Genomic DNA, 17,398 nt, shown 5'->3' with positions numbered 1-17,398 from the left:
CCAATACCCCCACATGCAACATTGACACAGAATATTTTGCATGTTGTCTTCACAAAAAACATAGGACACCATGCTTAATGTTTAAAACGCACTAAGTGACCCGGTGACCTAGTTTTTGACCTGGCATAACCCATATTCAAACTTGGCCTAGACATCAACTAGATACAACTTCTGACCAGAGCTACAGATAAGTTTTTTGTGGTAATTGGGTAATACCCTTCAAAATAAGAATGAATTGGGTAATGGAAAACGTGATTGGGTATCCAAAAGTATGATACCCGCTCATATAAAAAATAATTGGGTATTTGTACCAAAACAAACAAGTGAATTGGGTAATTGCAATAAAACATGAATTTAGCTTCTCAAAACCGTACCTACATAAAGTCACTGTTATGTATTCAATTGCAGTATAGGTTGTTTCATCTTTCTGCTGCCAGATTCAACAATCTGAAGCCAATGGAATTTCTCAACCCACTCATTGAATGTGTTACTACTTGTTTTTTGGTCTAAACACACTTTATTATACTATCCCAACACCGTTCCAGCCCCCTGTGCACCCCATCAACAAGTTCATCTAAAATACTACCGCAGATGTCCACGGAACAAAATATGGAGTTAATAATGTCATTAACAATGCCCGTTGCAATTGTTTTAGATTTATTTACCACGACAAAGGAATCTATATGTTTTTTTGTATTTTTTGCGAAACTTTTCGTCTGCCTCGAGACGCCATTTTGTTTGACTCGCATGTGTTATCATCTAAACGATTGGTGAATACGTTACCAGATAAAACAAGCGCTTGTCGATTTAGACTCGAGTCAAAACGGCCAAAACAAAACCGGATTTTTCATTACGCATATAAGGCGACTCGAATTGGGTATCGGCGGTTTGTTTTGCGTACCGGTACGCAAAGATTTTGAAAAAATTGCGTATCCACCTATTTTTGATTGCGTATTTACGCAAATACGCAGCTTATCTGTAGCTCTGCTTCTGACCAAGTTTGGTGAAGCTCGGATGAAAACTACTTGAATTAGAGAGCGGACACCATGCTCAATGTTTAAAACCCTTAGTGACCCCGTGACCTAGTTTTTTGACCTGGCATGACTTCGTTTGTGGGGGTATAAAAACCTGTACAAAACTCAACGCAGCTCTGACTTAATAGAAACTTAGCTTACATTAGAACCTTCCTCATTATCTTCAAGGTGTACATCTCTCGGGGCCCTCTTTCTTGGTGGTTGATCATCCAGCCCATATCCGTTAATAATCTCATCTTGGTTGTATGTCCCATATAAAGTCTTACGTGTTCTAGAGCTGCGGCGCATGCATCCGTCTTCATGCTCAGATAATACTTCTAACTGAGTTTGAAATACACAAAACTATTTTTTTAATGTTCATATTGACTTATTTATATAGAGCAAGTGCCTGAAACAAGCAAATATAAGAGAACATTTTTGGACAAAAGAAATAATAATTATTACATTGTTGTCAGAAATATTATACCATGTGGCAGTCATTAAACATACATATATACATTATGAACCAGTCAATTCTTGCACTTACCTTCCTTTGCTTCGATTCACGATCTGAGGTATTATAGTCAGCTCTTCTTCTAGTTCTCCTCAGCATACCAACACACTTGTCATCTTCCTCATCGTCACCATCTTCTTCATCATCATCTTGCACTAGCCTTGAACGCCCACGGCCTTTTGGGGAAATTGATTTGCCTTGGGCTTTGGTAGACATGGAAAATGCTGTCCCAAGACCAGTACTTATTGGCGAGTGTGGACTACCAGCCCTTTTCTTACGAGTTGAATATCCAGGAGTGGTGTCTTCCTCACCGCTGGTTGCTTCTGTGTCAATCTGTATATCATTGTCTTCGTCATCATGGATAGCTTTAGGAGGTCTCCCTACTCTTCGAGCTGGTTTGATTTCTATATCACTGTCACTCTCTAGATGTGAAACCAAAGAATCTCAATTCAAATATTTATGTTATTTACCAGGGGTCTAGCTAGGCTCAAAATTTAGGGAGAAGTCACTTCTCCCTCAAGCCAAAATAGGGAGAATTGGTAACATCTTTAGGAGAAATGGTACATTTGCGTCATAGATCTTAGTTGTTAAATATTTTGCAGCAACTTAACGGATGAGTGGTTTCTGTTCAGCTTTCAATCAACTCTATACTTGTTTTATAAAATAAGACATGTTACGTGTATAAAACCGACATTTTTCTTATTTCTCATTTATTGTTGATTATGATTGTACTTTTATTTTTTTTTCCTGAACAGGTTATCAATAAACTTCAATTGCAACAAGCCAATAATGTTCAGAATCTTTTTACTTCCTTATTAATTTTAAGCAATTCAACATTAAATCAAATTCATATTTTGTTACAAATATTTGTTTTAAATTTAAAATTCATTTAAAATCTCATTTTAAAGCAGAGATTCCAAATATGACCTGTAAATGAGCCCCATATTTATTGCCAGTGCTAGGTTACATCTTCCCATTTGATCATTCCTTAGTATTGTTTTTATGGGCCATTTAACATTGCTGAAGCATAGTTTTTGGTAGCCAGCACAAGGCAATTAATCAAGGCATCATCTATTAACAATTTCATGAAGTGTAATAGCTCCAGACTTTTCTTTTGAATGTTCAGCTTTGCATGACCTGTAAATGGGGCAACTTATGGCTGAGAATCCTCTTGTGTCCAATTCTCCACAGCAAGTTGATTTTAATCAGTCAATTTCAGGCACAAAGTAAATCATTTAAATGAAAAGAAGTCACTTCGCCTTCATGAAATTAATTTGCGAAGTTAAGGTTAATTTTGCGAAGAAATTGCCCACTTCGCCCACTCGCCAGACCCCTGTTTACAAATTTGCACTTCGTATTATCAAAAGCTGATATTTTTTATGTTTTATCTCTAAAACAACAAGATATTATATAGCATCAAATACAGAATGTAATACAAGGGCTGTTTGTAAAACATGCATGCCCCCCATATGGGCTGTCCGTTGTAGTGGCAGCCATTGTGTGAATACGTTTTTTGTCACTGTGACCTTGACCTTTGACCTAGTGACCTGAAAATCAATAGGGGTCATCTGCGAGTCACGATCAATGTACCTATGAAGTGTCATGATCCTAGGCAAAAGCATTCTTGAGTTATCATCCGAAAATCATTTTACTATTTCGGGTCACTGTGACCTTGACCTTTGACCTTGTGACCTCAAAATCAATAGGGGTCATCTGCCAGTCATGATCAATCTACCTGTGAAGTTTCATGATCCTAGGCATATGCGTTCTTGAGTTATCATCAGTCGTCGAAATTCGCACTAGTCCGACAGCAAAAAACTAGTATTTTTTCTTTCGGGCTAGTAGAAAATCCAATATTACAAGCCTGACGTGCTTGTACAATTTGTTAAACAGAAAACGAGTTCCACTTTCATTTTCAATATTTGTAAACAAAGTTTTGAGCCGCTTAAATCAACAGCCGCTTATGTTTTAAGACACTGCGCACACGTGCTGGACAATCAGCCGATAATTGGATTACTGCGCATAAAGCGCATGGTTTTGTGGTTCCCGGATTACTAATATGTAAAATAAATGTTTTGCGTTAAGTTCGGGACACAGAGAGTAATGGCCGAACAGTTGTCATTCAAGTTCAGGAATACGAATCTGGGGTAACTGTGATTGACGCATTTGTCAACTGGCTTTTTGTAGAATAACCTGGCACTTAATAGCTTATATATTTTCTGTTGGTTCAGGTTAGCTCTCTCTTTCACATGGATATATGGGATACATTTCTGCTAATTTTTTACCTAAACTTTATGTTTATATTTATAATTGTGATTTGATTGAAATCCGTGTGTGAAATTAATTTCTTCTTATTTCAGGATCCGAAAGAGACTGGCAGAGATGACGATGAAGCTAACTTGGATGAGGATAAAATTAATAAGAGATTTGTATTGTATTCTAAAGATTGAATAAATGAATGCTTCTTTGGATGTTTTATGTTATGTTTATCTGCATTTTTAACAAAAATGTTTGGGCTAGTAAAATCTGACTCGGGCTTGTTCAAATTCCCATAGTACTAGCCCGACTTGCTTGTAGATTTAAATCTGAATTTCAATGACTGTATCATCCGAAAACCATTTTACTATTTCGGGTCACCGTGACCTTGACCTTTGACCTAGTGACCTCAAAATCAATAGGGGTCATCTGCGAGTCATGATCAATCTACCAATGAAGTTTCATGATCCTAGGCGTATGCATTCTTGAGTTATCATCCGGAAACCATTTTACTATTTCGGGTCACCGTGACCTTTGACCTAGTGACCTCAAAATCAATAGGGGTCATCTACGAGTCATGATCAATCTACCCATGAAGTTTCATGATCCTAGGCGTATGCGTTCTTGAGTTATCATTCAAAAACCATTTTACTATTTCGGGTCACCGTGACCTTGACCTTTGACCTAGTGACCTCAAAATCAATAGGGGTCATCTGCGAGTCATGATCAATGTACCTATGAAGTTTCATGATCCTAGGCCCAAGCGTTCTTGAGTTATCGTCTGACAACCACCTGGTGGACGGACCGACAGACCGACCGACATGAGCAAAGCAATATACCCCCTCTTTTTCGAAGGGGGGCATAATAAACAAGAAACCGTCGGAGACGGGTGATGCTCCCCAAAGGTTTTTTTGTCACAATATTGCACTATATATTCAGACAAGAGTTCCGCGGTCGGAGATGACCGCATTGAAGCCGGATTTTTTATTTAAATGACAGGAAAGTACCTTTCGTGTTTTTGTCAATGCAATACTTAAATTACTGAAATATTGTTCAAAGGTCAAAATGAAATGTAAGTACTTTTCAAGGCATGAGCAAACCTTGTGTTATGTTTTGAATGCATGCATATACATGAACAACAATAACATTTAAGGTCACAAATATGAACTTGAATTGACAATTAGGAAAGTTTGATCTCAATTTTTTTATTAGCAAATTAGTAACATATTGTTGCATACCAAAGTTACAACAATTTTAACATTTTAACATTTAAGTTCACAGTGACCTTGACCTTCAAATGAATGACATTGAAATGAATGACCTTGAAATGACCAGTGGTCATCTAAATGTGCTTGCAAACCTTTACGTCAAGTTTGAGATTCTAGGTCCAAGCATACCAAAGTTATAACAATTTTAACATTTTAACATTGAAGGTCACAGTGACCTTGACCTTCAAATGAATGACATTGAAATGAGCAGTGGTGATCTTCTAGTACTGGCCAACCTTTATGTCAAGTTTGAAGACTCTAGGTACAAGCATACCAAAGTTATAACATGGAATAAGAACTTTAACATTTTTACCTACCAAAGTTATAAGAACTTTAACATTTTTACATTCAAGGTCACAGTGACCTTGACCTTAGAATGAATGACCTTGAAATGACCAGTGGTCATCTAAGTGTGCTTGCAAACCTTCATGTCAAGTTTGAAGACTCTATGTCCAAGCATACCAAAGTTATAACAATTTTAACATTTTAACATTTAAGGTCACAGTGACCTTGACCTTCAAATGAATGACATTGAAATGACCAGTGGTCATCTTCTAGTACTGGCCAATCTTTATTTCAAGTTTGAAGACTCTAGGTACAAGCATACCAAAGTTATAACATGAAATAAGAGCTTTAACATTTTTACATTCAAGGTCACAGTGACCTTGACCTTCAAATGAATGACCTTGAAATGTCCAGTGGTTACTTACTAGTTCTGGCCAACCTTCATGTCAAGTTTCAAGACTCTAGGTCCAAGCATACCAAAGTTATAACAACTTTAACATTTTTACATTCAAGGTCACAGTGACCTTGACCTTCAAATGAATGACCTTGAAATGTCCAGTGGTTACTTACTAGTTCTGGCCAACCTTCATGTCAAGTTTCAAGACTCTAGGTCCAAGCATACCAAAGTTATAACAACTTTAACATTTTTATATTGAAGGTCACAGTGACCTTCACCTTCAAATGAATGACCTTGAAATGACCAGTGGTCATCTGTTAATCCTGGCCAACCTTCATGTCAAGTTTGAAGACTCTAGGTCCAAGCATACCAAAGTTATACCATGAAATAAGAACTTTAACATTTTTACATTCAAGGTCACAGTGACCTTGACCTTCAAATGAATGACCTTGAAATGACCAGTGGTTACTAACTAGTTATGGCCAACCTTCATGTCAAGTTTCAAGACTCTAGGTCCAAGCATACCAAAGTTATAACAACTTTTAACATTTTTTATATTGAAGGTCACAGTGACCTTGACCTTCAAATGAATGACCTTGAAATGACCAGTGGTCATCTGTTAATCCTGGCCAACCTTCATGTCAAGTTTGAAGACTCTAGGTCCTAGCATACCAAAGTTATACCATGAAATAAGAACTTTAACATTTTCGAGCACGCCGCCACCCCGCCCCCCCGCCCGCCCGACAACATCAATCTATAAGCCGAGATTTTTTCGAAAAAAATCCGGCTAATAAAAGGAAACGTCTTGAGGGCACAGTAGTTGGGGGGACAATTATTTTTTTATATAAAATTTCAAAGGGCCATAACTCTGTGAAAAATCATCCGACCAGAACCCGCTGATAATATGCACATCTTCTCTTGGTTGTGAAGCTTCCCATAAAGTTTCATTGAATTCCGGTCATTAGTTGCTGAGAAATAGCCCGGACAAGAATCGCACTATATGTACAGTTAATGGAAAATTTCAAAGGGCTATAACTCTGTAAAAATCATCCGACCAGAACCCGCTGATAATATGCACATCTCCTCTTGGTAGTGAAGCTTCCCATAAAGTTTCATTGAATTCCGGTCATTAGTTGCTGAGAAATAGCCCGGACAAAAATTGTGCACGGACGGACGGACAGACGAAGCGGCGACCATATTCTTCCTGAATTTTTTTTTGGGTGAGCATAAAAAAGCTCTCAGTGGTTTTGACTAAAATATACAAATTATACATCTACATGGTAAATGAATTGTAAACAAGCAAATTCGTTATATTCATATCCCCCGCTAATAAGCTTCTGGACACAAAAGTTTTTTGGACAGATGGACAATGCCCTTGGACCTCAATGTGTGACCTTGACCTTAGCCCCTAGGATTATGGGTGTTTAATGTGAAGCACCCCCAGATGATTGAGAACAACTATGGCAAGTTTCATGGCTCTGGCTCATGTGTTAATGGAGATAAAGCTCTAAGCTTATATTAACAAGAGCTGTCTCCATAAGATGACATATGCCCCCAATAAACGCTTTCATAGAAGTTATTAAAACGCACTAAGTGACCCTGTGACCTAGTTTTTTGACCCGGCATGACCCATATTTGAACTTGACCTAGATATTGTCTAGATACAACTTCTGACCAAGTTTGGTAAAGATCGGATGAAAAATATTTGAATTAGAGAGCGGACACGAAAAGTGTGACAGACTGACCGACGGACAGTGCGAAAACTATATACCCCCCTTTTCTTCGAAAGGGGGCATAAAAAGCATTTTTTCAAGATACAAAGGGCAATAAATCCGTTATTTACAGATGGTGTACAATGCCATTTTGCATGCATCATCATCCTACAGGGCTTTTTTTCCTTTTTTGAGACTGGCCGTGGACGGACATTTTGACACGGACAATTCACAAATGTAACACGGACGCGATTTTTTACAAAAAAACTGACATTTTGTGCTCAAAACTGTCAAAAACGGACATTTCAGAATTTAAATTAAGTTTTATTTCACCGTTTTTCATTTTGAGTTCGCAATTTTTGTTTACTTATCGTTTAAATGGTGTGATGTTTCAATCGATTACAAACATAAATCGATTAAAATTTTTAAACCGGTGCATATTTGTTTACGCACGGCCGATCGACCTCACCATTATCCAAACTTCCAAAATTACGTCGCGCAACTCGCGGCACTATGCAAACAAGAGCGCCGCATGACGGAGCAATATACGCCCGATTCGTGTGCCATTGGAGATGATACACTGATGATTGATGTATTTGTTTTGGAAATAAGCAAAAAAAACAACAACAACTTATATAACTGATATATTCATATATATGCATTGATATCAATAAGTGTACACTTAGTCTCATTTGTTCTCTAAAACACAATATTTAAATCATAATTGTTTAGACCTACATAGGTATAGAATGGCAGTATTTCCTGTACTGATATTACTTATCTTGAAACTACTGACCAAGTTTGGTAAAGATCGGATGAATACAATTTGAATTAGAGTCCGGACAAAGTGGCGCCGTTGAAAATGCACTAATTGACCCTATGACCTAGTTTTTGACCATGCATGACCCATATTCGAACTTGGCCTATATATCAACTAGATGCAACTGCTGACCAAGTTTGGTGAAGATCGGATGAATACAATTTGAAATAGAGTCCGGACAAAGTGGCCCCTTTGAAAATGCACTTATTGACCCTATGACCTAGTTTTTGACCCGGCATGATCCATATTCGAACTTGGCCTAGATATCAACTAGATGCAACTGCTGACCAAGTTTGGTGAAGATCGGATGAATACAATTTGAATTAGAGTCCGGACAAAGTGATGCCTTCCGCCCGCCGCCCGCCCGCCCGCCCGCCAAGGGGTTTCACATAATACGTCCCGTATTTTATACGGGCGTATAAAAAGAAAACACACACCACATAATCCAGATTTATTGATATTCGGGATAACCATAAAAAAGCCGAATACTTCTACAGAAGAGTAAGTGTTTTACAATGCACTATTAAAACCGGCATGGATTAATTTAAATTATAAGGAAAGTAATTATGAATTTATTGTTTATGCAAATGAAAGCATGATATGATTTATGTATTGATAACCGAGAGCAAGACTTGTTATTCAATATCTTATCCGTTGGCAAGAATTGTAAATATTGGTTCAAATAAAGTTTAACTGTCCATTCACATGAACATGTTCAACAGTTTCATTATTATAATGTTCTGGGAACCCGGAACAATATAATTAAATTAAGATACCAACTATTTCTAAAATCAAAAGTAGGTCTTTCACTTGATCTACTATATTTCGCATATTTTAAAATTCGGTCATCTAAAGATAGTGATAATATTCATGTGTTGATTTGTTGTTGATAGTTTGTGAAAATATGTTTTGAGTTATTTCAGACAACAAGAATGAATGGTGGCAAGTATCCTGGGTCTTTCTGTCAAGAAATAGATGTGAAAATTATTCATTTCATTGAACCTGGAAATCAACCACCACAGCTAACAAAAAACATTTTAACAATAGGTGTTGTTTTAAAATTTGTGAAATTTGATAATAAGCAGAAGTTCATTTATAACATGTACAAATGACCAAATGTAACTGTTTAACAATTTGAATTGAGATGCTTTATTTTCTCATGTTTGATTTATTTTTCCTTTCAGATGATGTACATTTGTGTGATTCTAGTTTTTTTATAAATAATTCTGCAACATTTATGCAGCATATTGTTAGTGTCTGTTACATTATTGTTAACATTATTATATTATGTTGGTTATCTGGATAATCAAGTGGAAAAAAGTTATTTATATAAAAATAAAGCTTATTAAGACTTATGAAGGTACTTATTGTTATTTATGTATTAACATACTTCAAGTTATAAAAATATGGTCAATGCCATTATTCATTAATGTAGTTAGGTTCTTTAAATGATTGTTCTAATTAATAAAGTCGGAATAACTGGCGGTTTTTACACCGCGATTAAGTGGCGACAACTATTTGGGGGCCGGTGAAACCCCTAAATATAGTATCTTTACAGGAATATATTATTTTATAAAATTATTTAAGGAAATTTGCATAATATTTAAGTGTTAAAAATGCTTTTACTATACTTATGCATTGAATTCTGAATTTCACAATTTGTACAAGTTTGCAACTGGTTTTTCACAATTTTCAGAAGTTCGCACTCATTTTTTCACAATTTTGAAAAGTTTGCGACTCATTTTTCACAAAGTGAGGGGGCCAGGGCCGCTTCACAAAATCATGAAAAAAAGCCCTGTCTTATCCATATGTATACTCATACCAAGTTTCAATGAAATCTGCCAAAGCACTTCCAAGATATGGCTTCGGACCAGGCTTGGCGAAATTGCCGGTCCGCCGGTCCTGACCGGCAGATTTCAATTTGGTCCGGCAGGTTTAACAAGAATGTCGGTCCTGGTGACCGGCAAAATGTGAAATGATTGCAAACAAATCTTTTTTTTTTCAAGTTGAAAATTCGAAGAGCAAATCGCTTACTACATCATGAAAATGAAATCGCTCGTTGTTTTGATGTTTGCTGTAGGTTTGTTAATACGTACAATTAGCAAATCCAACTTGTTACACAACACCTACTTTAAACTCGTTTGCAAAATCGCCAACTGCGTTCTAACAAAAAAGATCTTGATAGCTTTTACATATTTTTCGAGTAGGATAAGGACAATAAAATATGGTATCGTGATCAACACAACCATATGCATACGCCATTTTTCATAAGTGTAAAGAGTACAGTGCATTATGGGGCAGAGCTTTCATTGGACGAGCGAATTTAAATTTAGATTGAATGCAATACGATACATGTACAAAGAAATGTTTTTATTGCATCATATGCAGTGCCATGTAAAAAAACGTGCTTCCCGGGGACTTTCTGATACTGGTCAAAAATGAAAATGAATCTCTGTTAACAATTACACTGCGTTAGCATGTAAATAAATCGTCTTTTTTATTTAATTAATTACTAGTAAACGTTCTGAAAAATGAAATGCCTTAATCATTAAATGTCAGGTAACGTGTTTTGTACTGTGCGCAGTATATTTTAACAGCCGCTCCAAACTGCAATCATATTAAAGTAAGAATGTTTAAATCGTTTCGAATAACTTTAATTTGATAATTATTCGGCTTGCACATACGTTATTGAAATTATCGCACCGAACCGTTCTAATAGGGAATACATGTAATAAAAACTGACACGCGAATTTTTCACAACATGATTGACATTACACAACCGATTAACACCAATTAGCTGCCAGTGTAACCTCTAAGCGATTAAAATCAATTTAACGGCCGGTTGAATAAAGAGATCAAGATGTGATCGCTGCCATTTTTGAATTTTCTAGTTAAGTTGTTGTTGCTTTACGGTCCGGCTAAATTTTCTCCGGACCGGCACATTTTCTGAAATGCCTGTCCGGATGACCGGCAGATTTTTTCTAATTTCGCCATGCCTGTCGGACGGAAGGAAGGACGGAAAGACGGACAACGCCAAAACAATATCCCTCTGCCAATGGCGGGGAATAATAAGCTCTATTATTAATGATCACATACATACCATCTAAATAATCCTCTACATATGTAACCCTGAAAATAAAACAATCATTAAATATATGACTTTCAAGTGTTTAATTATAAGATAAATACTGAACTGCAATATACTTTTATATATACAAACAAGACTTGAATGTGTGTACTAAATAAAATATGAATTAATTTCTACTGATATGTGCAAATGTTTATGTCTTTTAATACATTTTATAATTGTGTGCGTGTCTGTGTGAGTGTGTTTAGAGAGAAAGTGATGCTTCTTCCTATTATCTTGTCTCTTGTCATTGACTAATATGAAAAATCTGTTTATTGTAAATTACACAATTACCGTTTTGCTGTTGAGCGCGATTCTCTCTTGATTGGTGCTTTATTTTCGGCTTTATTGGCTCCTTTCTTGTTGAAGTTGATCACACCACTGTCATCACTATCTTCATTTTCCTTAAAAAAAACAACAACAAATTTTGTGTCAAGACTTGCTTTTGCTTTATCTATTTCGTATGTGTAGTTGCAAAAGGTCTTGGAAAATGGGGCTTTTCTTAACATTTTGGTATTAAGACCAATATATGCCCAGGGGTGTGATTGAGAGATTCAAGGCCAGGGGTCTCATTAGTATACTTAATTTTTTATTACTAGGTCCTGGTACTCCTTACATGGAAAAAGTCTCAAAGGAATATTGGAAGCAAATTCAAATTGTCAGCAATCCATTATTATAAAGAATGAATATACATAATACTATTCTTTGTTTTATTATAAAACAAGAGTTCCGCGGTCGGAGATGACCGCATTGAAGCCGGATTTTTGATTTAAATGACAGGAAAGTACCTTTCGTGTTTTTGTCAATCAGTCTTCGAATTAGCCTATAAGCCCGTAGCCCGAGTCGATTCTTGGGACGGTCGGTCGATCATAAATGCATATTAAATAGCCCGACCGGTCGATTGAATATTTTAGCTTAAAAAAATAAACAAAGTGAAAAAAATACATGAACACCGGTCAGCTATTTGGGTTAAAGACATAATCAATAGTCGGTACAAGTCGTCAGCCAATCAACACATCTGAGTTCCACTCTTACGGAGACTCCGGAGATGGACTATTTTATTATTGATTTTTGATTTGTTAGCGGATAGAAAAACAACTGACGAAAAATCTTCGCTACTTTCCGAAAATCGTACAAGTCAGCAAACGTTGCAAATGAAAAAGTTTGAGTGATCGATTAGCAAAATTAAGCACTGCAATAGCATATATTTAAGCAATATGTTAACAAAATTATATATTTATTACGTATTTGCTAGGTAACTGGTTTTCATTTTTCTTGAATCATACGATATGCACATTTGATTTCATGTGTAAAACACTTTCATATTCTCGGACTGTTATTTTCGGATACAGTTTTGTTTTTGTCGATTTAAATTTATTTTCGACATTCTTTATGAAAATGTCTATAGAATGATGAATACACATGCGGTGATACAGATGGTATGATTTATAATATTTTGCATTGTTTTCACCAGAAATTGCAACTAGAAAGACTAAGAAAGTATAATAGGTTAGGGCTCAGGGCGCTAACAAAAATGTATGAAAATTGTTTCATGATTTAGGACAAATGTCCTGAAAAAAATTGCCCATTTAGCCATTTGAGGAAACCTGTCCTGAGGAAATTGGGGCCGATCTGAAACACTAAGAAATATAGAGATGTCCGGAGAGCATGCCTTTGCTGTTGTTATCAAAAATAAATAATACAGTCTGTTGAAAATGGGACAGGCAAATGTTTTTACTCATTAGAAGTTATTTGTGATTGGAAATGAATGTTTTTGTTGCTCCGAGCCAAAAAAGTCATAAAATGTATGTTAACCTTTTCGGGCTATTGAAACTATCTTCGGGCTATTAAAAATTCTATCTGATTAGTCCGAAGGGCTATTGGTCTAAAATATTTAGCGTGAAGACTGGTCAATGCAATACTTAAATTACTGAAATATTGTTCAAAGGTCAAAATGAAAACCTTGACCTTCAAATGAATGACATTGAAATGAATGACCTTGAAATGACCAGTGGTCATCTAAGTGTGCTTGCAAACCTTTACGTCAAGTTTGAGATTCTAGGTCCAAGCATACCAAAGTTATAACAATTTTAACATTTTAACATTGAAGGTCACAGTGACCTTGACCTTCAAATGAATGACATTGAAATGAGCAGTGGTGATCTTCTAGTACTGGCCAACCTTTATGTCAAGTTTGAAGACTCTAGGTACAAGCATACCAAAGTTATAACATGGAATAAGAACTTTAACATTTTTACCTACCAAAGTTATAAGAACTTTAACATTTTTACATTCAAGGTCACAGTGACCTTGACCTTAGAATGAATGACCTTGAAATGACCAGTGGTCATCTAAGTGTGCTTGCAAACCTTCATGTCAAGTTTGAAGACTCTATGTCCAAGCATACCAAAGTTATAACAATTTTAACATTTTAACATTTAAGGTCACAGTGACCTTGACCTTCAAATGAATGACATTGAAATGACCAGTGGTCATCTTCTAGTACTGGCCAATCTTTATTTCAAGTTTGAAGACTCTAGGTACAAGCATACCAAAGTTATAACATGAAATAAGAACTTTAACATTTTTACATTCAAGGTCACAGTGACCTTGACCTTCAAATGAATGACCTTGAAATGTCCAGTGGTTACTTACTAGTTCTGGCCAACCTTCATGTCAAGTTTCAAGACTCTAGGTCCAAGCATACCAAAGTTATAACAACTTTAACATTTTTACATTCAAGGTCACAGTGACCTTGACCTTCAAATGAATGACCTTGAAATGTCCAGTGGTTACTTACTAGTTCTGGCCAACCTTCATGTCAAGTTTCAAGACTCTAGGTCCAAGCATACCAAAGTTATAACAACTTTAACATTTTTATATTGAAGGTCACAGTGACCTTCACCTTCAAATGAATGACCTTGAAATGACCAGTGGTCATCTGTTAATCCTGGCCAACCTTCATGTCAAGTTTGAAGACTCTAGGTCCAAGCATACCAAAGTTATACCATGAAATAAGAACTTTAACATTTTTACATTCAAGGTCACAGTGACCTTGACCTTCAAATGAATGACCTTGAAATGACCAGTGGTTACTAACTAGTTATGGCCAACCTTCATGTCAAGTTTCAAGACTCTAGGTCCAAGCATACCAAAGTTATAACAACTTTAACATTTTTTATATTGAAGGTCACAGTGACCTTGACCTTCAAATGAATGACCTTGAAATGACCAGTGGTCATCTGTTAATCCTGGCCAACCTTCATGTCAAGTTTGAAGACTCTAGGTCCAAGCATACCAAAGTTATACCATGAAATAAGAACTTTAACATTTTCGAGCACGCCGCCCGCCCGCCCGCCCCCCCGCCCGCCCGACAACATCAATCTATAAGCCGAGATTTTTTCGAAAAAAATCCGGCTAAAAACTATTTTTACACTAGTCCTTACTTGAATGTTTTAATCTGTGGTCATTAACAATAAACGTACACTGCAAACCAATATAACAAGGATGAATGCTCATATATTGCCATGTTCAGTTGACATTGTGCCATTTGCCATAACATGTATATGTACAGCTTTTCTAGTATGAATAAACAGGGGTTTGACAGGTCAAAAGTTGTCTCCACTAAATTTTGTTGCTTGGAAAAAGTTGGAGCCACTGTTTGTCTATAATAATAATATTAAAAATAATTTATATAGACAATGTTTAAGTGTCTAAATAACCATCATTTTCTCCATTCAGTAGAAAAACTCCATAATGGTGATTAGAATTTTACATTATTATTGTTCATAATCATCATCTTCAGGGCACATCTCCTCTTGGTAGTGAAGCTTCCCATAAAGTTTCATTGAATTCCGGTCATTAGTTGCTAAGAAATAGCCCTGACAAAAATTGCACTATATGTACAGTTAATGGGAAATTTTAAAGGGCCATAACTCTGTGAAAAATCATCCGACAAGAACCCGCTGTGAATATAAATATGCACATCTCCTCTTGGTAGTGAAGCTTCCCATAAAGTTTCATTGAATTCCGGTCATTAGTTGCTGAGAAATAGCCTGGACAAGAAATGCACTATATGTACAGTTAATGGAAAATTTCAAAGGACCATATCTCTGTGAAAAATCATCCGACCAGAACCCGCTGATAATATGCACATCTCCTCTTGGTAGTGAAGCTTCCCATAAAGTTTCATTGAATTCCGGTCATTAGTTGCTGAGAAATAGCCCAGACAAGAATTGCACTATATGAACAGTTAATGGAAAATTTCAAAGGGCTATAACTCTGTGAAAAATCATCAGACCAGAACCCGCTGATAATATGCACATCTCCTCTTGTTAGTGAAGCTTCCCATAAAGTTTCATCGAATTCCGGTCATTAGTTGGTGAGAAATAGCCCGGATAAAAATTGTGCACGGACGGACAGACAGACGAAGCGGCGACTATATGCTCCCCCAAATTTTTTTGGGGAGCATAAAAATGGGGGTCCAAATAAATAAGCTGGCTGTGTCAATGTCAATTTGTTAAAAGTATAGTAATCAATTATTTACGTAAACAATAGCCAAGATTTAACACACACCTATACAATTAAAGATTGTATTTATGTTTATAGTTTAATCTTGCTTGCCAGATAATAAGCTACCATAACCTCAATAAGCTTTTCTTTCATAGCGACATAAATAGCTCACATTAACGCAATGTAATCTCAATTCGGGACTTTGCACAAAGCAACAGCAGGTGCGCGATAATACGATTGGTTGATAAATCAACAAGCAATACAATTCGTACATCCTACAAGAAAATTACGTACTGCAGTTGTCTTTCAGAGTTTCTTGTTGATATTACGAGAACCATTAAGTCAAAATGATTGTGCGTCCCATAGGATGCAAATTAACAAATATGACGGGTCCTGACTGGCATTTTATGTGTATTTGACACATCCCGTAAAACCCTGCCATCCTATGAAACGTAGAATGTAAGTACATACAACAACACAGACAGTGGTGTGAAAAAGACATGCATAAAAAGTTGCTGAAACTAAAAAGAGTGAATAGAAACTGCACCATATGTCTTGAACATATGCTTGTTAAATATACAAAGATGAGCATACAAGATCTACTTTGGTAAAAGTCGATGTCAAAAGTTCATGTTAAATAAAACTTACGCGTACATGTTACACCGTATTGCCTTTTTCTGATTGGGTCATATTTAAATCTGTTTCATAGCATGGCAAGAGGACAGTTATTTTATTGCGATTTAAGCAGAAGTTAAACTGAAGAATTTATGCCTTTCTAATTTAAATTTGACGATATTTGAGGTAAAATGGACTTCTGAACTAAAACTTTATGATTTGGTAATGTTATTTTGCAATTTTATGCAAATTGACGAACATTTAAACTTTCTGGTTTCCACCAATTAATTGGTCCTTCGCTGATGAGATGTTCCAAAGAATTTAGCCCATATAAAAACTTTAAAAAAGTATCTCTAAATTCTTTGCATGTCTTATAAATAAGACTACAGAGGATCATAATGAGTGAGTCTATGGGGAAAAAGGCCCTAACTTTTATTTCCAATTTATGAATATGCTATGACAGTTTTATAAAACGGGAATATACAACGCATGTTTTATAAAGCAGGAAATGTAGCGACATATTTCTTTACTCTTTATCAAAAGTACAGTTCATATATGAGAGCATATGTATTGGAGACATCAAACTTACCCCACCCACTTGAACAACAACTAAGTTTGTAAACATGAACAAAGGAATTTTTCCGATCTATTGCAAAGCTGACCTTCAGAGCGTCTTTTCTTCTTCTAGCCGATGATCTGGATTCCAAAGAATCAAATGTTTCAACGGACTCGTCCTCAAGGTCTCGATTATGCCTTGTTCTCACCATTATTCCGCCAATATTTTTTCCGAATCAGACACCATTTTACTAGGCCGATTTTCAGGTGAAAAAAATAGTTCATGAACTATATCGTGTTAGAAGAGTTTTGTTGAATAACACG

The 17,398-nt window shown here is 36.1% G+C and overlaps 1 protein-coding gene across 2 annotated transcripts in view; it reads right to left on the bottom strand.

Annotated features, from left to right (window-relative positions):
* LOC127861850 (ATPase family AAA domain-containing protein 2-like) overlaps positions 1 to 17,360 on the bottom strand; it is a 57,871-nt gene extending 40,511 nt beyond the window's left edge. For both annotated transcript variants that reach the window (XM_052400553.1, XM_052400555.1), the window contains exons 1-5: positions 17,182 to 17,360; positions 11,687 to 11,796; positions 11,366 to 11,394; positions 1,561 to 1,949; positions 1,176 to 1,355 (exon numbers count right to left, since the gene is read on the bottom strand). In XM_052400553.1, coding sequence (XP_052256513.1) covers positions 1,176 to 1,355; positions 1,561 to 1,949; positions 11,366 to 11,394; positions 11,687 to 11,796; positions 17,182 to 17,286 — 813 coding nt within the window. In that variant the 5' untranslated portion in view covers positions 17,287 to 17,360. The remainder of the gene's footprint in view (positions 1 to 1,175; positions 1,356 to 1,560; positions 1,950 to 11,365; positions 11,395 to 11,686; positions 11,797 to 17,181) is intronic.
* Between the last annotated feature and the right edge of the window lie 38 nt (positions 17,361 to 17,398).

The sequence above is a fragment of the Dreissena polymorpha genome, chromosome 16, assembly GCF_020536995.1.
Source record: "Dreissena polymorpha isolate Duluth1 chromosome 16, UMN_Dpol_1.0, whole genome shotgun sequence".
Taxonomy (NCBI): Eukaryota; Metazoa; Mollusca; class Bivalvia; order Myida; family Dreissenidae; genus Dreissena; species Dreissena polymorpha.
The sequence above is the reverse complement of the archived record's forward strand: the minus strand, read 5'-3'. Positions and strand labels throughout refer to the sequence as shown.